This window comes from Schistocerca gregaria, chromosome 8, assembly GCF_023897955.1.
Source record: "Schistocerca gregaria isolate iqSchGreg1 chromosome 8, iqSchGreg1.2, whole genome shotgun sequence".
Taxonomy (NCBI): Eukaryota; Metazoa; Arthropoda; class Insecta; order Orthoptera; family Acrididae; genus Schistocerca; species Schistocerca gregaria.
The window spans coordinates 255,175,544-255,196,903 of NC_064927.1; the positions used below are offsets into that span (position 1 = coordinate 255,175,544).

A 21,360-nucleotide genomic window follows, 5' to 3' on the forward strand; every position below is an offset into this window, starting at 1 on the left:
ATTTAAAAAAATAACTAGTCTCCCTGTCACACAGTTAATGTTAATAACATTAACTGTGAAATAATTCATAATTATTGTCCATACTTGTATGTGGAACAATTATAGATTCAAAATACAAGTGGATACACAGTCACTGCTGTACGGACCTGATAATATATCATCTTTTTTGGTGAAATTAACACCTATTTTTGTTAAAATTAGAATCTATTTTTGGCATAGTAAGAATAAAATTTGGCAAAGTCTGCATCTTTTTGTATATGGTTATATATATTAATTTAAATGTTTCCACATAATGTGCCTGAGTACAAAACTGATCGTGAAAGAAAAAAAAAAAAAAAAAAAAAGAGTTATTGGACACAGAGTAATAATAACAAAAGAAAAATAGTCTTTATTATCTATAATAACAGCTGTTTGTGTGGAATATTTACTTCTGCACAAACTTCAACAGTTTTGCAAAACAGTCTCTTCTTGTTTTCTTCTTTTCCCTCTTTTTAAGTTTTCCATCAAATGCTTGTTTCTGTTGGAAAGCAGCAGCGTTTTCTTTCCAGTGAACAAAGTGCTTCCATGACTAAAAGTGTTTCTTGACATCATCTTTCTTGTCTCACCCAATCTGCTAATCACAAAATCTGCAGAACAGCTGTTTCGAATCTGTGGCACATAAGCCCTGATTGGAATACTGCAGAATCCTTTTGTTGGGCCTGCAACCCATTCTTGACAATGCTGCAAATAGAACTGACAAGGTACTTGGAGTGGAAATATGAATGAAAATAACCCAATCACACTTTATCTTGAATGGGAGACTCTTGATGTCGTCACTACAGTGTGGGTGTGGTAGACACTACAATCTCGCAGGCATCCAAAAACATAAACACATGGGGTACCATAAATGCCCAATGGGTGATGAACAGTGCTGTGGTAGCAAAGCCCCACCTCCCTCTAGCAGTTCAGCCAGCCTACACTCATCTCCCGTGTTTCTGCAAAGGCAGAATCAACCCAGGGATCACGTGTTCCTTCTGGTATTGTTAGAGTCGTTCTCGAACATCATGATTAACCGAGATTACTCGCTTAGCCCATTCAAAAATAGGAAAAGAAAATAATGAGATGTGCCAATATTACCTGCTAGGTGAAGCTGACTTTGCATAATACAAATCAAAACAGAGTACCAAAAGCATTTGGCAACAACTACCACCAAAATTGTTGCTGAGGTTGGCAACAGCATACATGAGATAGTTCAGATCTGACCTCTGCCAGTATCTTATGCACACATAGCTCAAAACACTGTGCACTAAAACATCCACAAGTCCAGAATTTTTCATAATACCAACCTTAGTCAGCAGGCATATGTGCAGGTTTCTTTGTTCTAAGATTTTGATTGTCAAGCCTCAGTCGCATGCTGCCATATGCAGTGTGTATCTCAAACTGCCTACTGTTTGATGTGAGACCAGAACGTAACTTATGAGTGCACGATGTGTCATCTTATTCATGCATAAGTGCCTCCATCATTTTGCAAATGGATTCTTTTACACATTCCTTTTCCAAATTGGGTTTTGTCAGATTCTGGGTAATATTAATAATTCAAAAGTTGGTTACTTTCTCTATATCTATGTCCAGAAAATAAAGCTGTTTCACACTATCTCTGATTAATTATTTCATGTGGATTGCTGTGAAACACCATTTACTGCATAAATTTGAGTTTTTGCATTTTGAGGCAGAAAGTGCATATATATTTACACTTATTGCAAGTGCAAATTTTAGGGTCACTTGTCATTGGTCATTCATGTGTGACTCATAGCTGATGAAAGACTAGAAGCATAAACTGTAGCAATTTGGTACACCAGGTAATGAATTTCAAAATAGCTTATGACCATATATTCCTTTATTTCTTGCTCCTAACAAGTACAGTAATATTAATAATACTGCCAAAAAATTGTGATTGCTGATAAAATTAATTTGTAACATCAGCATGGGAAAACACTTGCATCATCTCATCAGTCTGTTCTTTGGTCATTAGGAGTTAGCCAGCAGTAACCTGCATTCACTTAAATGCCAAATCATTTGTTCCATCTGGAAAGCACTATGACACTGTAGAATTTCTTTCAGACAACATGCCCTTTGTCACTAGTATCTTGTAATCTGTATACTCAAGTCTTAATTCATTTGCTTTATTACTGCAGACAAGAATATACACCATTAATGGGTTAAGCACTGTAAGTGCTTTAATTATTGTGGTGACTATAGCCTATGGTTGCTTTGTGCCTCATGTTGTAATTACATGTTACAGATAAGTATGCAGTTGCTTGAAAATGGCTACGCAATCAAAACATCGTAGTATACAAAATAAAAATATAATGGGTATAAAAAGCAACCAATCCAAGAAAGTAATTTATTTCAAGAAGTTTTATCATGACTGCGGATGCTGTTGCAACAAAAATCTGTTGTATAGGATATGAAGTTGCTGATATTGATAAAAAGCAACATACACCAAGTACTGTACTCTGTCTTGTGTTGTATTAAAGTAAATGTGATAAATCTGTCTGGTAAATAATAATTTTTGTGTCCAAATCTGACTGTGAACTATTTTATGACTTTAACATTTTTAATTTATAGCATTTTCATTTAAATTTGTGTTCATATTCAATACCTAGTTCCTTCTTTGCACCCATCATCACCCACATACTGTGCCCTTTATCATTTTAAAGATAGATCTGCACATCTGTCAATGTGTATTTAGCATAATCTATCCTAGTTGAGCATGTGTTCAACAGTCTTGTGTCTTACCTAGGAAACATGCATTACAATTAGCTATTATTGCATATGAAAATATTGTAGTGTTCTATATTGTATTTTTCTAGTCTACATGCTCAGTTACTTGGTTCTTTTTACAGTGTGCGTCCAAAAACTAACAGGACCAGAAAGTGAAGTAACGAGTCCTGGATACCCAAATACAAAAGATATATATCACTCTTGTCAGTATGACATTGCAGTACCCAAAGGCCGCCGTGTTTCACTTGACGTGCTTGACATGGATCTTGACAATGGCCTGTGGTACAACAGACCTTCCAGTTTTATATCAGTGAGTCAATACACTCTACTTGTATATTTGTGTTCAGAAAAAGTAAAACTTAGTATACTAATGCAGTATAGAAACTACATAGCTTGTTAAATTTTGCATAGATATGGATACTATCCATTAAATTACAAGGACACAGAATGCTCGTCCAGTATTCACCTTCAGGTGGTGAAATTGTGAGCAATGTCGATAGGTAGATAGAAAAGTACGAAAAATATCCCAGTTTTTGTGACTTTTAGTTCTCTTCTCAGGGAGGAAAGACAGATATGTTAGTGCAAAATGAAAAGGCGGAACATGGTCACACAACCCTTTGGTTAAATTTATTCAACTTGTGTGTGGGTGGGGGATTAAAGGTGAACAGGGTGTATCAGAGAGGGTAAGAGATCAAAGATAGTATATTGGTAAGCAGCTTGCCATCTTCAGGCCAGAGAAGAAATTAGAGCAGAGTGAGAAATAAAGTTGGCTAGTGGAATGGAGAAATGAAATAAGTGATATTATCAAGAACCAATAGGAAAGTAGATAAAGAGACTGGGGAAAACAAAAAATAAAGGGTGAGGGATAAAGACAGTAAAAATAACTAAAGAGAATAATGGATTAAATAAATATAAAACAGAATATAAGAAGAGAGGTGTATTGCATGTTGATGAAAATTAACTGCAGGAAAGTGATGACATGTGAGAACATTTTACAGAGCAAGTACTTGTCTCAGGAGTTAAGTGAAACTAGTATTGTGTAGAAATATCCAGATAGCTCTTGTAGTACTGCAGGTTATCAGGTTCCTCTGATTAGGCTACAGAAGGTGTTCAGCATCTGGCAATAGGGTGTCCCCAAGACAGACACAGTTCCAAGGCTTGAGCAGGGTAAAATTATATGTCTTCTGGCCCTGCAGAAGGCTCGTCTATTTTGTTCTTCTAATTGCAGACACACTTATGTTACTTATGCCCACTTCAGTGAACAGCCAAAGAGTTGAGTATAACAAACTGTAGTATATTGGTACACAGACCTTTTCAACTTAAAGGGTCTCAGATGACTGACTTTCTCTCCTAACCAAGTGACACCCCTTTTTTTCTTATACAACATTGTCAACATTTCCCAAGGAAGGGTGCTGCTTGAGGTATTCTGAGGAATGATGTGTGGCATTTGAGTCTGTTTGCTACACCTGTACTGAAGTCAGAGCACCTGTCACTGCCTTCACAAAACTGAACAAAGCCAAATCAATAACTCAAACAGGAATTTCAAAACAAAAGCAAAAATTTAATCTACTACATGTTACATAAATGAATCACTGCTTATCAAAATCAAGACTTCATTTAATAGTTATTGATATTAAGTCTGAGTTGCAGTATGAAGCATTTAGTCATTCATTTTTAACACTAAGAGTACAGAAATTTTAAATCAAAAAAGACATTCTTGGGAATCTTCTCCAACTAAAACTCTGAAGTATTTGTGCTCTCACAGTTGTGCACTCATCCAGTTTAGCAGTGGTCATTTCCATATAAAATACTGCTCAGTGAACACATGTTACTTGGTGAAGAATATGCATGGTTTCACATGTTGCAGTGACTTAGATGATGCAGTAGTCACCAGTGATGAGGCTGATGTTTCCAGTAGGGATAGTGGTCTGGCATCCCACATGGTTTGACAAGGATAATAGAGAGGTTAGGCTAGTAATAGAATGCTCCAACAGATGGCATGAGGATTATATCAGAGAGAGATAAACTTATTTCAGGGTTTGGATTGAGAAAGTTTAAGGCATGGTTGACAAGTTGGTTTTTCTAAGTTTTTTGGAAATGAGGGCTCTATTTGTCAGAACATGAGGTATATATTGTTTGGGAGATTTACTTATAGACAAGGTCACAGGATCTGTGGCATAGTTGAGGCAAAGAAGAGCCTAGGTTGATGGTATATGCATTGACGAATTCAGTGATACATTTGACACAAATGCCTATAGTCCAATTAAAATTACCTGATAGTTGACACTTCTTGAACATGCATTGGAGCTGCTTTCCTCCAATCAGAATGGTCAACATCACATATGAATTGTTCGCCATTGCCAAACGGCCATGACAGTTCGTCAGTTCACTTACACTTCATTGTCCAGCATTCCGTCTAGGTGTTTCCAGATTTCAAATCATTGGTCCAGCACTTTCATTTCATATTTCACCACACACACACACACACACACATGCACACAAACACACATATACAAAATGATGCTAATGAAATACACACATTTCATATACAGCACTAACCAAACACTACTGGATACTTCTGCACAAGACGTGATTCAGCATCACATATACGGATATCATAATCAGTTGCATTAGATAAACTACACACACAATGTTGCATAAAAGCAAATTTTTGAAGGCTGCAACTCATCATTGCGACTAGAACACCACAGATTGTTGACTGCAGTTATCTTGGATACATTGTACATCACCAAGTTGTGGTTAGTTTAGGACACGTGTTTAACTCTGGGCTACAAAACAATTCATGTGCCACAGTTTAGTCATTGGTCACTTAAAATCAGCTGTTGACAGAGCATCTCACATTTCCATTGTGTCATTACCAACACTGCTTGCATTTTTTATATGATACACCAAGTTTGTGTGTCATCTACAATTGAGCAGTAGCTTCCAGCCAATGTTGGAACACTATAGCAGCATGTGACAGATGTCAACTACCAAGTAATTTCAATCAGATTAATGTATGTAGGGAAGGAAGCATATGAAGGGTTGGCAGTCATTCAGGTATTGTTGCTTATGGGAGCCTCAGTGTGATGGAAGTCAGCATTTAGTAAGGTGGCTTTGGGTTTGGAAAAAGGACCTGATAAATTTGAGAAGGAAATGGAGATAAGTTGTTGCAGAAAGTGAAGTTTATTTTTGCCATGAGCCCAGACAACAGAGGTGACATCAATAATTGTGTACCAACCCATATGGCCTAAGTTCTGGTTGAAATAGGACATAGTTGTTGTGGTTGCAATATCCTTGATTTGATTTCAATATGATCCTCAGATGTGCAGCAGTTATGGGTGATGATGCATTGGAAAAGTTAGTGAATACAAGGTTTTAAGGAGACTTTGAGAATGCCAATGGATCAAGTGTCATTCGCTGGCTGAGAAGCCATGCATATATGAGATGTTTTGTGTGCAGCTACATTGCTTTGATAGTTGGCAAGTACTTTTCCATGAGGGAGAGGTGTGGCAATGGAGTTGAGATTTCCCAGGCAGTGGTTGGTGTCTTCCATTTAAGATAAGAGGTTGAATGCAATGTGTAAAAGATGATGATCTGTGTTTGGTGAGAGGATTGTGATGCAGGCTTTGAAGCCAAGTACAGTAGGGTGACCAAAATGGTTATTGTGTGTTTCATAAAGTAGATAAAATAAGAGTGTGCTTGAGTCAGAAGGAATAAGAAATTCTATGGAGAAAGTTGTTAGCCCATGAGGCATATGGTTGCAAGAATTTTCTGTAGACCAGTCTGGATGGCAGATACAGTACCATTAGGAACTGTTCTCCATGTCAACATATCCAGAAGCTGATGACAACAAACAGAGCCTTTGTACACAGGAAGTATAATGGTAGAGTGGTAAGCATTCACAGGTAGCTGGAGACAGCTTCAATAAGATTTTGGATTGTGGTGATATTTTTGAGGAAAGATTCTGAAGCAATTCTCAAAGTGAGGAACTCTTGCAATGCCTAGAAAAGAAGGCTCATGGAAGAGGAGGAGGAGCATGAATTTGGATTTTGGGTTGGGTTATTTCTTTAGTTATTCTCTCACTTACATTCTTTATTCCTTTCTCATGTTATCCACCCTCTTTCCTGGGTTCCTTTGGTTTTCCCTCATCTCCTTTTCTGCTTCCATACTACTTCTTTATTGTACTATTCTATCATCTCTGGACTGAAACTGGTACGCTGTTTAACACTGTACTATCTTCAACCTCTTTGATGCCTGCCCCTTTATGTTTGTATCCATTCAGTCTCTGAACAGAAGGGACTGTCTCATCTTAGGGTCTAAGTCCCTCCTTCCTAATCCTTCCAACCCATCCTCCCTGAGAAATAAATTAATAGTTCCAAAAACCAGGATTTTTTATTTATTTTTCATTTATTTATTTTTATGGGCCTGACAGCAGTACATAAAATTTCACCTCCTTAATGGGAGTACTTGCTGGCCATTGTGTCTCCTTGTAGTTTAATAGCTTTTCTAAGATAAATTTTCTTTTTGCTAGATTTAGATGTTACTTATTAAGACTTACACTGATTGGACATGGTAACAGGATAAAACCACCATGATTTTAATGAAAAAATTCTGACCAGACATTAAAACACTGTGTTTGTCTGGTAAAAAATATACTTACTGTATGGCATAGGCTCAGTTTCAGCCAATGCACTGTGGCAAACATTTTTGCACTGAGAATGTTCCACATGTGATGTGTATTGTTCTGCAAAATAGCTATCTATGGTTGCCATAATCTCTTCATTGTTCTCAGGAACTCCAACCACAGTTTTCTGTGAGTGTGCAATTAATTGAAAGTGCCATATCAGAGAACAGAATGGCTGATCAGACTATTCATACATAAAACTCCACAGTTTTCCCATTGTCAAATCATCATTTTCATCATCTGGAAGAAAGATGATCCTCCTTTTCTCTCCATTACTGCTATTGAGGGTTATGTCTCTTTTTTCCCATTCATTCATTTTATTCTGTAGATTTCATCAAAAGTGAGATCCGTCAGGGATGGGGAGTGAGTCAAGATATACTTTAACCAGGGATAAAGACGACATAGAAATTTAGTCTGATAGGGTGTCTAACAATAAACTATTGCAGCAGTGCGTAATGCCATCTACATTTAATTGAGTAAGTTAGTAAGAAAGCTGATACTGTAAAAAAAGGTTCTACTCCTCAGTTTTATTATATAGTTGCTGTTTATGTCTTATTATTTACTTTATTACAGTGGTGTTTCTCAAAGAAAATATTTTTACATTTATAAATATGGAGATCCACTTATGGTGCATTATTACTTATTGTACAGCTTTATAATGAACACTGGTATTCGCCAAATCTGTAGGGAATGTTCTGACAGAATGTAAATAATTTAAGGGTAAGTGAGTCCAATCACCAAATAACAGAAACATTGAGCCAATGACAGGGACACACAAAAGAGAAAGAAAACTTACTAGCTTTCAGAATAAATCCTTTGACAATCCAGAGTACAAATACACAAAAAACACACATATATGATTACACACACACACACACACACACACACACACACTCACACATGCACACACACCTACATTGTGCTGGCTGGACACACACACCCTAACCCCACTAGAGTGGGTGGAATATCTTCTATCTGCATAGTTCAGAAAAGCTGATTCTGAAAGATGTAGCCCTCCTGCATCTCTATATTGAAATATTAGTACTGAAAATTATAATGTTCTTTGCAAGCATCATTTCCTAGACATTGAACTGATATGACTAAATGTTCTTCAGTTGCTTAAAGAGATAAGCAAACAGGTGATGGTTAGATCTTCAATTTTACTTTTAACATATGTACTGTAGGCGTGGTGAGCAAAATGTCATACAAAATGGAACTCATTTCAAGGAATGATTTTAGAAAGTTATAGCCTTTTCAAAGTCACTTATTAATACCTTCAAGACCAGGATAGAAATGAGAGACAAGGTGTGTACTCTAAATAGTTTTTAGAGGGATCAGCAATAGCAGCATTGGATGTTATGACCCAGTAGAAATGCTTTTGAATGGGTTGGTGAGATAATTACGTGCATTGAAAGCAGTGGTGAGAAGGGTGGTGCACTGCTGTGAAGAGTCTGTATCCGAGTAAATATGTATGCTTTAAATGCAAGGCTCTTTGGGGGAGAATGTTTGACATGGTAAGAGCGGCAACTGCCAAATGTAAGTTCCATTATTTGTGTATCTTGATCCGGCTGCAAGCCCGAAATATGATATTCCATTATTTTTTAGTAGGCTTAATGTGAACAGAAGTGTGTAGCAGACCCTCACTGAGGATGAGGTCAACAACGAGGACAGTGGCATGAGGTTCAGAATATGAGCATGTGATGTTTAATTGGGAGAATCTATTTAGAGATTCAAAGAACATTATATGATCATCCTCACCATGAGTCCATATGGCTAACCAGGGGCTGAAGGCTTACAGATCCCAGGAAGGTCCCCTGTATGTGACCCCAGATACATTGGCATAGAGGAAAGTGCATCAATGATGGCAACCAAGGTGTGTAGTGGGAGTGGTATGGGCACACATTTCACGTGACCTGGGAAATGTTGGTGTTTTTGACATAGAAGGGGAGTCTTTGTACTACGTTGCAGGTGTTGATTAACAACAATACAGTGTCCTTAACCTCTCACATCCCCCGCCATGAACCATGGACCTTGCCGCTGATGGTGGAGACTTGCGTGCCTCAGCGATACAGATAGCCGTACCGTAGGTGCAACCATAACGGAGGGGTATCTGTTGAGAGGCCAGACAAACTTGTGGTTCCTGAAGATGGGCAGCAGCCTTTTCAGTAGTTGCAGGGGCAACAGTCTGGATGACTGACTGATCTGCCCTTGTAACAATAATCAAAATGGCCTTGCTGTGCTGGTACTGCGAACGGCTGAAAGCAAGGGGAAACTACAGCCGTAATTTTTCCCGAGGGCATGCAGCTTTACTGTATGATTAAATGATGATGGCATCCTCTTGGGTAAAATATTCTGGAGGTAAAATAGTCCCCCATTCGGATCTCCATGCGGGGACTACTCAAGAGGATGTCGTTATCACGAGAAAGAAAACGCATTCTACGGGTCGGAGCGTGGAATGTCAGAGCCCTTAATCAGGCAGGTAGGTTAGAAAATTTAAAAAGGGAAATGGATAGGTTAAAGTTAGATATAGTGGGAATTAGTGAAGTTCGGTTGCAGGAGGAACACGACTTCTGGTCAGGTGACTACAGGGTTATAAACACAAACTCAAATAGGGGTAATGCAGGAGTAGGTTTAATAATGAATAGGAAAATAGGAATGCGGGTAAGCTACTACAAACAACATAGTGAACGCATTATTATGGCCAAGATAGATACAAAGCCCACACCTACTACAGTAGTACAAGTTTGTATGCCAACTAGCTCTGCAGATGACGAAGAAATTGAAGAAATGTATGATCAAACAAAAGAAATTATTCAGATAGTGAAGGGTGACGAAAATTTAATAGTCATGGGTGACTGGAATTCGGTAGTAGGAAAAGGGAGAGAAGGAAACGTAGTAGGTGAATATGGACTGGGGCAAAGAAATGAAAGAGGAAGCCGCCTGGTAGAATTTTGCACAGAGCATAACTTAATCATAGGTAACACTTGGTTCAAGAATCATAAAAGATGGCTGTATACATGGAAGAAGCCTGGAGATACTGACAGGTTTCAGATAGATTATATAATGGTACGACAGAGATTTAGGAACCAGGTTTTAAATTGTAAGACATTTCCAGGGGCAGTTGTGGACTCTGACCACAATCTATTGGTTATGACCTGTAGTTTAAACTGAAGAAACTGCAAAAAGGTGGGAATTTAAGGAGATGGGACCTGGATAAACTAAAAGAACCAGAGGTTGTACGGAGTTTCAAGGAGAGCATAAGGGAGCAATTGACAGGAATGGGGGAAAGAAATACAATAGAAGAAGAATGGGTAGCTTTGAGGGATGAAGTAGTGAAGGCAGCAGAGGATCAAGTAGGTAAAAAAACGAGGGCTAGTAGAAATCCTTGGGTAACAGAAGAAATATTGAATTTAATTGATGAAAGGAGAAAACATAAAAATGCAGTAAATGAAGCAGGCAAAAAGGAATACAAACGTCTCAAAAATCAGATCGACAGGAAGTGCAAAATGGCTAAGCAGGGATGGCTAGAGGACAAATGTAAGGATGTAGAGGCTTATCTCACTAGAGGTAAGATAGATACTGCCTACAGGAAAATTAAAGAGACCTTTGGAGAAAAGAGGACCACTTGTATGAATATTAAGAGCTCAGATGGAAACCCAGTTCTAACCAAAGAAGGGAAAGCAGAAAGGTGGAAGGAGTATATAGAGGGTCTATACAAGGGCGATGTACTTGAGGACAATGTTATGGAAATGGAAGAGGATGTAGATGAAGATGAAATGGGAGATATGATACTGCATGAAGAGTTTGACAGAGCACTGAAAGACCTGAGTCGAAACAAGGCCCCCGGAGTCAACAACATTCCATTGGAACTACTGACGGCCTTGGGAGAGCTAGTCCTGACAAAACTCTACCATCTGGTGAGCAAGATGTATGAGACAGGCGAAATACCCTCAGACTTCAAGAAGAATATAATAATTCCAATCCCAAAGAAAGCAGGTGTTGACAGATGTGAAAATTACCGAACTATCAGTTTAATAAGTCACAGCTGCAAAATACTAACGCGAGTTCTTTACAGACAAAAGGAAAAACTAGTAGAAGCCGACCTCGGGGAAGATCAGTTTGGATTCTGTAAAATTTTGGAACACGTGAGGCAATACTGACCCTACGACTTATCTTAGAAGCTAGATTAAGGAATGGCAAACCTACATTTCTAGCATTTGTAGACTTAGAGAAAGCTTTTGACAATGTTGATTGGAATATTCTCTTTCAAATTCTGAAGGTGGCAGGGGTAAAAAAAAAAGGGGCGAAAGGCTATTTACAATTTGTACAGAAACCAGATGGCAGTTATAAGAGTCGAGGGACATGAAAGGGAAGCAGTGGTGGGGAAGGGAGTGAGACAGGGCTGTAGTCTATCCCCGATGTTATTCAATCTGTATATTGAGCAAGCAGTGAAGGAAACAAAAGAAAAATTTGGAGTAGGTATTAAAATCCATGGAGAAGAAATAAAAACTTTGAGGTTCGCCGATGACATCGTAATTCTGTCAGAGACAGCAAAGGACTTGGAAGAGCAGTTGAACGGAATGGATAGTGTCTTGAAAGGAGGATATAAGATGACCATCAACAAAAGCAAAACAAGGATAATGGAATGTAGTCGAATTCAGTCGGGTGATGCTGAGGGAATTTGATTAGGTAGTGAGACACTTCAAGTAGTAAAGGAGTTTTGCTATTTGGGGAGCAAAATAACTTATGATGGTCGAAGTAGAGAGGATATAAAATGTAGACTGGCAATGCCAAGAAAAGCGTTTCTGAAGAAGAGAAGTATGTTAACATCGAGTATAGATTTAAGTGTCAGGAAGTCATTTCTGAAAGTATTTGTATGGAGTGTAGCCATGTATGGAAGTGAATCATGGACGATAAATAGTTTGGACAAGAACAGAATAGAAGCTTTCGAAATGTGGTGCTACAGAAGAATGCTGAAGATTAGATGGGTAGATCACACAACTAATGAGGAAGTATTGAATCGGATTGGGGAGAAGAGACGTTTGTGGCACAACTTGACCAGAAGAAGCGATCGGTTGGTAGGACATGTTCTGAGGCATCAAGGGATCACCAATTTAGTATTGGAGGGCAGCGTGGAGGGTAAAAATCGTAGAGGGAGACCAAGAGATGACTACACTAAGCAGATTCAGAAGGATGTAGGTTGCAGTAGGTACTGGGAGATGAAGAAGCTTGCACAGGATAGAGTAGCATGGAGAGCTGCATCAAACCAGTTTCAGGACTGAAGACCACAACAACAACAACAACCTCTCACATAAGGCCCTTTCGCATCCTTCAACATATTCCTGACACAAACAAATACTGAATGACACAACTGAATATGACATACCACAATTCACAAAAAAGTTTCCTAACACTGAAATCGTTATCCACCACATCATCAGCATAATCATTATGATCATCATCACAATACCCTAATATAACATACACCTCATGTCCATACATTTCATTAACTCTCTACTTCAAAGACAAAATCTCTACAGTTGAACTGACAGCCTTAGATTTTGTGTGATGCATTATGTAGCCAAAATGTAATTGCCTTCTTTTAGTACTCATGCGAATGACCTCACACTTTTCCTTATTTAGAGTCAATGGGCACTTTCTGCCACAGATATTTTGTCTACCTCATTTTGCTATAGGTACTGATTCTCTGATGAATTTAAATGACAGCAATATCTGCAAACAATCTAAGAGGGCTACTCATATTATCTCCTAAATCATTTATATAGATTAGAAACAGCAGAGAGCCTGTAACACTTCCTTGGGGAATGCCGGATATCAATTCTGTTTTACTCTATGACTTTCCATTGATTACTATGTACTGTGACCTATCTAAAAGCAAATCATGAGTCAAGTTACATAAGTGAGACAATACAACATAAGCATGCAATGTAATTAGAAGTCTTTTGTGAGAAATGATTAAAGCCTTCTGAAAATCTAGAAATACTGAGTAAATTAGAGATTCCCTGTCTAAGGCACTCATTAGTTTGTGAGAATAGAAAGCTAGTTGTGTTTCACAAGCATATTTTCTCAGCCTGTTCTGATTGTGTGTCAGTGGATGATTTTCTTTGAAATAATTCTAAATGCTCAAACAGAATTTATCTTCCAAAGTCATACAGCAAATTGAAGTCAGTCATGTGGATCTGTAATTCACTGGATTACTCCTATTTACGTTCTTGAGTATTGCAGTGCAGTGTGCAACTTTTCAGCCTTTAGATTTGGTTCTTTCTTCAAGCAAATGGTTGTAAATTATAGCTTAGATGTGGTTCTTTCTTCAAACAAATGGTTGTATATGGTAGCTAATTATGGAGTTATTGTATCACCATTGTGAATTGTGGTTTATTTACCTCATAACATACAAAATCTTAGTCATTTGATTCAGGTACAGGAGACACATCAAACTGTGGTAAAATTTCACCATAAATGCCAAACAGCTGACACTAACAGACAGCATCATAATAGGTTAGGTTAGTGTCGTTTAACGTCCCGTCGACAACGAGGTCATTAGAGACGGAGTGCTAGCTCAGGTTAGGGAAAGATGGGGAAGGAAATTGGGCATGCCCTTTCAAAGGAACCATCCCAGCATTTGCCTGAAACGAATTAGGGAAATCACGGAAAACCTAAATCAGGATGGCTGGAGACGGGATTGAACCGCTGTCCTCCCGAATGCGAGTCCAGTGTTCTAACCACTGCGCCACTTCGCACGGTAGCATCATAATAATAATACAATTTTGTTATATATACATGCAATAAAATCAAACACTTAATTACCTCTTGCACAAATTATCATTTCATGCTCTATGAATTCATCTATTGAATAGTAGCATTTCTCCCACACAATCTGCTGTAGTCTCATATTTAAAGTTTCTGGCTTTATATTAAATATATTTTTGCACGTTAACTTGTTATATATTGTCATCCCCATATACAATGGAGTCTGTACATATAATTTCAATTATTGTATGGGTAGCATAAAATTACTTTTACCTGCTCCTTATTTTCCAAGGGTTTTTTTACGCTAAAATGTAATGTATCTTTCCAAATCAGTTACATTTTGAGTAAGCTCCTGAACAATTTGTTCAAAATAATTTTCAGATGAAATATCTAGTGTGATTTTGGTTGATGGTTTATGCCTGCCTCCATCATAAGACATGTATCAAGTTTTAGATTGAAGTCACCACTGACCATAATTACATGAGTGGGGATCCTATTTGAAATGAAACCCAAATTTTCTTTGAACTGTTCAGCAAGTGAATCACTGAGCCAGAGGGTCAGTGAAAGGAACCAGTTATAAATTTATTCTTGTCTTCAAGTATAACTTCTACCCATACTAACTCACAGGAACTATCTGCTTCAATTTCACTTCAAGAGAAACTGATTCTAACAGCAACAAATACCCTACACCACCACCAACTATATTTAATCCATCCTTCCTGAACACCATTAGGTCATTTGTAAAAATTTTGACTGAATTTATTTCCAGTTTTAGCTAGCTTTTAATACCTACAATGATTTGAGGTTCGGTGCTTTCTGTTAGTACTTGGAGCTCGGCTCTTTCCCAATGTGGCTACAACAAATTGCAACTACATTGCTGGTTGTTGCTATATCTACCTTCATCTTGTGTTTGTCCTGCACCCTTGGAGACTTAATCCCTTCCTGTACTTCCCCAATACCCCTATCCTAAAACGATCATCAACTCCGTTCCACACACACTCCCTACCCGTTTTGCTGCCTTCTGTGTGTAGTGTATCCTGGACCTATGAAGCAGAGCTCAAAACCCCACCATCCTATGGTGCAAGTAGGGGGATCTCCAGCCTTCAGAGTCACAGAACCATCTGAACCTCTGATTTGGATCCTCCACTTGGCTCAGTGCTGAAGGTCCACAGTCAGTCCTGTCAGTAATGCTGTAGATGACGAGCTCTGCCTTTGTCTCATAAGCAAGATGGTGATCTTGCAGTCTGAGAGGCTCCCTCTGAAACAGGCTCAGTATCTTTATCAGTCACAGACAGCATTCAGACATGTTTGTCAGACAATCTGGAGGAGCCTTTCAATCTCCTCTCCAGAAAGTCTTTCACTGCCTGCCACACCATGAAATAACCTCCCACCCGACCACTGGTAAGCGGCCATCGCCAGTGTGAGCAGCAACTGTAGCAATCACAGTATTGGATGGATCAGGTGACACATGGAACATGCTGAACATCTATTGGGCCCCTACATCCACCCTTGCTCCCTCCCCCACAATGATGCCACTGTCTGGAGTCAGAGGAAAGGGACACCAACTCTGCTCACATTTGAAACCAGCAATCGTAGTCTCTATCAATATCACCAAAGACTATGGGACTATACGCTAGACAGAAATTAAAATGCAAAAGTAAAGCTGATAGATACCCAGACACACAAGACATTTAAGAATTTAAACAAAAAATGGACATAGTAAATCAAAATAAGTCAGTTCTTGATAGAAGCTTGTATAACTCACAAATGAAACACTGTGCTCTGAGCTGCTGCTGCAGAGATGAAGCCAGCCACCTACCTAAATAAGTTCCGAAACTGTAACTGTCTGTTCACACAAAAACTGATGGTCATGATACAAATAGTGCAAATGTGCTCTACACAGTTATTAAAAATGCTAAACCTTGGCTAGTAAATCCACAAACAAACAAGAAGTTTAAAAATGTAAAACAAAATGCACACAATAAGGAAAAATAAGTTACTCCTCTTTAGAAGGTCTTACAATCAAAATACTGTGGTCTGATGTGCTGATCCTGGTCCCTTGCTATGCTACTCCCACTCCCAATCCTACCCTTTTCACAAAACTCATATCCCAGTGGAACACCATGGTGCAAGACCTGTCCAATCCACAAACCCAATTCTTCCTACTCCAGTCCTACTGTAGGCTTCTCCTACCACATCAGAGGAAGGGCCACCTATAAAATCCACATCATATATCAACCCTGCTGTAGTCACAGCACAGCTTCTTATATCTATATGGAAAACATTCAGCTACCCACCAGAATGAAAGGTCACTACAAAACTGTGCCCAAGAACAAAACTGACTACTCAGTGGCACAACATGTAACAGCACAATGTGCTTGAGTTCAGTGGCTACTTCACAACTCAGGCTATCTGGTTCGTTTCCCGAAGCACCAGCTTTTCTGAACAATATAGATGAGGGTTACTCTTACAGCATATCTTTCGCTCCCATAATCCTCCTGCCCTCAGTGTCTGGTAACCCATGGTTGCCACACACTCTTCCTAACAGTTTTCCCTTCTTCTGCCATGTCATCCCCTCCCAGGCCACTCCTCCACATTGTCTTCATCATATGCCTCACCTCACTATCTCTAGGAATTGTATATCACATACTTACCCCATGCACCTGCCACCCCACCCCCTGCATTTCTAGCCAGAAAACTTGCTGCCTCCATCTGAGCTGCTAGCTACCCATCCATAACCTCTGTTCCTGCCTCCCACTTCTTTCTCCCTCTACCCACTCCATCTGACACAAGCTGCACCTCACCCTAGCCCATCTTCTGAACACAATAATGGCATCATGTTTCCAGCCAGCACAATATGGGGCCACCGGTTTGTGTGTGTGTGTGTGTGTGTGTGTGTGTGTGTGTGTGTGTGTGTGTGTAGGGGGGGTTGGTTCTCAACTGACTGTCAATGACTCAAAGCTGCTATCTGCTATTCAGTGGCTCTTACATGCAATGTAGGAGACAGAACTATTCAATTCCTGAATCTACTGATTAAGCTAATTTGCAGAAAGAATGTCTATTGAGAGACATTTTTGATGTTGTGTGTAAAAGGTAGGGATCCTAATTCCTTGCTTTATGTTTACCACCAGTGTTTAAGTCTCCATCATGAAACTTGAACATGTGCTGTGACTGTGTATCAGATCAGTTGCAACAGATTTTTTACTATAAGCAACTTCTGCAAGAAGGACAATTATCTACTTTGAACAATATTCTTACTGCTCACTTCTACTGGCCAAACACCATACTTACTTCAGGTGTACTGTCAGTTGCTCAGAAAGGTTTTTTTAGTATTTTTACCCTTTGTGAGGTAGTCAGTAAAAATGGGGAAAAGGCCACAATGGCTTTCAACCATTGTTATGTGTGCTGTCTCTAATGTCTTGTAGGAAGTGGTTGACTCACATCGGAACAGTGGAAACAAATGAGTGCAGGAAAGTAGACGAATTTTTCCTAAAACTGTCTAGATGTTCCTGAGTAGCCATTTTACACATTTATTCAGCCACCACCCACCCACTGAAAATAAATAAGTTCAATAAATGTGTTCACAGAACAGATTTTGGTGAGACTGTGAAGGAACACCAGTAATTCTGATTATTAAACCATGTTACGCATAAAATGAAGTCTTATATACATTTGACATTGCATTTTTGCAGCTTGCAACTTATCGACTGTGTGTAATGGAATAATATTTTTAAAAGCATCATAATCCCAAAGCATTTTGAGTTTTTCAAATTAAATAAATCATACATTTAGAAAAAAGACTCATAATAATCTCTGTGCCAACATAGTGATACAATTGGACTGTGGCTTCACAACAGATAACTTGCCTGGACAGTTCAGTCAGTAACACCATTGCCCCTGAATGGCAAGGGTCTGGGTTTGCACTCTTTTTTTGCATATAGGTTTTTATGTGTCAGGAAGTTTCATAGCAGCATATATTCCACTGTAGAGCGAAATATTAATTCAGGCATTTTACAGTTCTGTGATTGCAGTTTAGTCGTATATTTTTAACTGTGGTGGCATTACTAGTTAATTCAAAGTTAATATAGAAACAAAATTGTAAACAGAAGCTGGGCCATGTTGTAAAATACTTCATTATAGGCTCATAATGTATAATAAATAAATTAATAAAAAAAAAATTTAAATCACAGTCACTACCATTTTCTCAACACATTTAACACTTAATCTCTGAATTAACCATGTTCTGACTAACAGATAAGTCCTTCCATGTCAGTCTTAATGCAAATTATTTCCTAGCAGGACTACCTTTCATGTAGATCTTGTCATTCCTTTATTTCTGAACATTACTGACTTCACAATGACTGCATTCTATTGCTGCTACTTTACTACTAAAGGAGTTTTGCTATTTAGGGAGTAAAATAACTCATGATGGTCGAAGTAGAGAAGATATAAAATGTAGACTGGCAATAGCAAGGAAATCATTTCTGAAGAAGAGAAATTTGTTAACATCGAATATAGATCTAAGTGTCAGGAAGTCGTTTCTGAAAGTATTTGTATGGAGTGTAGCCATGTATGGAAGTGAAACACGGATGATAAATAGTTTGGACAAGAAGAGAATAGAAGCTTTCGAAATGTGGTGCTACAGAAGAATGCTGAAGATTAGATGGATAGATCACATAACTAATGAGGAGGTATTGAATAGAATTGGGGAGAAGAGGAGTTTGTGGCACAACTTGACAAAAAGAAGGGATCGGTTGGTAGGACATGTTTTGAGGCATCAAAAGATCACAAATTTAGCATTGGAGGGCAGCGTGGAGGGTAAAAATCGTAGAGGGAGACCAAGAGATGAATACACTAAGCAGATTCAGAAGGATGTAGGTTGCAGTAAGTACTGGGAGATGAAGAAGCTTTCACAGGATAAAGTAGCATGAAGAGCTGCATCAAATCAGTCTCAGGACTGAAGACCACAACAACAACAACAACTTTACTACCATAGTTTATACCACTATTTAGTTAATTTTGGTTCTTTTTCTTCAATTTGTTATTAATGTTAGTTGCTTCTATTCATGACTCATTGTGTAACATGTTTTCTGTCTCTATTTAGTTTCTGCTCTTACTCACCTTCCTCTAGCCCAGATGCAGCTTTAGAGTAGCAGTTTTGGTTTGGTTTATTGATTGATGATTGATGATTTATTGATTGGTGATTGTTTCCATAATTTAGTTTGTATACTTACAGTATCGAACAAGTCAGTTAAGTAGGGCACATTTACTCTCATCTACACCTACATCTACATTCATACTCTGCAAGCCACCTGAGGAAGGTACTTTGAGTACCTCTATCGGTTCTCCCTTCTATTCCAGTTATACAAACTTTAAAAAAAATTATGTGTGTATTTATTACTGAAATGTTAATAATTGCCTTCAGTAGTCTTCAATACAATAATTGTTTTGTAACAGTCTTCCTTCTCTGTTCTTTCCTGTTCTGCTCTGCTATTTTCAGTGCAAATTCAATTCCCAAGATCTCCCTTGATTTGGTCTAAATTCTCAACCTTCCTTTTGTATTCTGGTCATGTACAGAACCTTGTAATATACACTGCCTTGCAAAAAAGTAGATCACCCAATAGATATTATTTGATATTAGTTTGATTTTGTACCTATCTGTACCACAAGTGAGTATGTAAAGGATTAGTGTGTTGACCGATCCTGTGACCTGGAAGCATGGAGTGCTGATGAATGGTGTCTGCATTGTATTCAGATGTGAATCTGGGGTCTGCACCCCTGAATGATCATCACCGAGTATGATTGTGACCTGGTAAGAGGTCCCATTCTTCCAGTGTTTTGGAGAGGTACAGTGGTGTTACTCTTGAGGTTGTGATGTGGAGAGCCATCAGGTAGGGCTTCAGGTCACGGTTACTACTCTTTCGAAGAATGGTACATGACAGTGTCTTGCATCGTGCCATGTTACCTCTCATGTTACAGTATAGTCGTAATTTTTTTCTACCACAAAGTGCTTGTCCACAGATGACACTTGTTCCCATGAACTATCTGCATGATATTGAGGTACTCCCTCGGCCAGCAAGATCGACAAATCTGCCTCGTTACAAGACATATATGAACCGCTCAGACATCAACACTGTCACAGTGCCAGTATCCAGGATACTAAGGGCCAGTTACAACAGTTGTGGGTTAGGTTTCAAGGGGTATGAACAGAATGGCCTTAGATACCCTTCACAACTCAAACAGTGAGTTATGAACCTCCCTTATGAACCAACTCTAGGTATAACTCTACTATGGTGCTGCCACTATAAGCAAGAGGGTAGTTTGAAATAATTCATAAAACAAATTACTCATCTGGTTCTTCTAGCTCCTCATGGATAATATGGCACATTGAAAACATTACTCACTGAAAACAATACCTTTATTTATTTCTGATATGATCAAGTTCTATGCCTGACGTTTGAATACTGCATGATTAAGTTTTTTATCGCTACTCTTATTTTCTTCAGGTCATATTTTCACATAATGTCACAAATCAGTTTACATTCTGCTACAATCAGCAATCAACTCCTTAGTTGAACAGATTACAACTTGAGGCCATGACAAGAAAGTAACTATAAACAAAGAAAATACAAGCAGTCTCAACTTAGCATTGTTACAAAGTACTAATATTGATATTTTATCTTCAAAGATATTAGTACACAATTATTTAGTTCTTTTAAAAGTATTATCAAATTATTACTCAGAATAAATTATAGAATGATGTTAATAATTTCAAATATGATTACAATTTCAAATTAAATCGTAATTATGAAAAATAGTTATGTTTTCTGAAAAATAATACGCATGTTAATGTCATGTTTTATTTCCGTTTCTAAAAATGTAAGACTGATTGTTATTAAAAATGGAAAGTCAATATCAACAACATGATGAAGAGGATAGATTGGTACTTACTGTAAAGATGACATGTGTAGTTGCAGACAGGCACAATGAAAAGACTGTTACACACAATCACACAAGAAAGCACACCTCTCTCTCTCTCACACACACACACACACACACACACACACACACACACACATATGACCACTATCTCCAGCCAAATGCTTTGGGCAGAACGTGTAACAGTTTAAAATCAAGTT

At 38.3% G+C, this 21,360-nt stretch overlaps 1 protein-coding gene across 1 annotated transcript in view; it reads left to right on the forward strand.

The window, feature by feature from the left end:
* LOC126285431 (cubilin-like) overlaps positions 1 to 21,360 on the forward strand; it is a 1,398,426-nt gene that overhangs the window by 1,089,990 nt on the left and 287,076 nt on the right. The window contains exon 48 of the mRNA XM_049984811.1: positions 2,886 to 3,073. Coding sequence (XP_049840768.1) covers positions 2,886 to 3,073 — 188 coding nt within the window. The remainder of the gene's footprint in view (positions 1 to 2,885; positions 3,074 to 21,360) is intronic.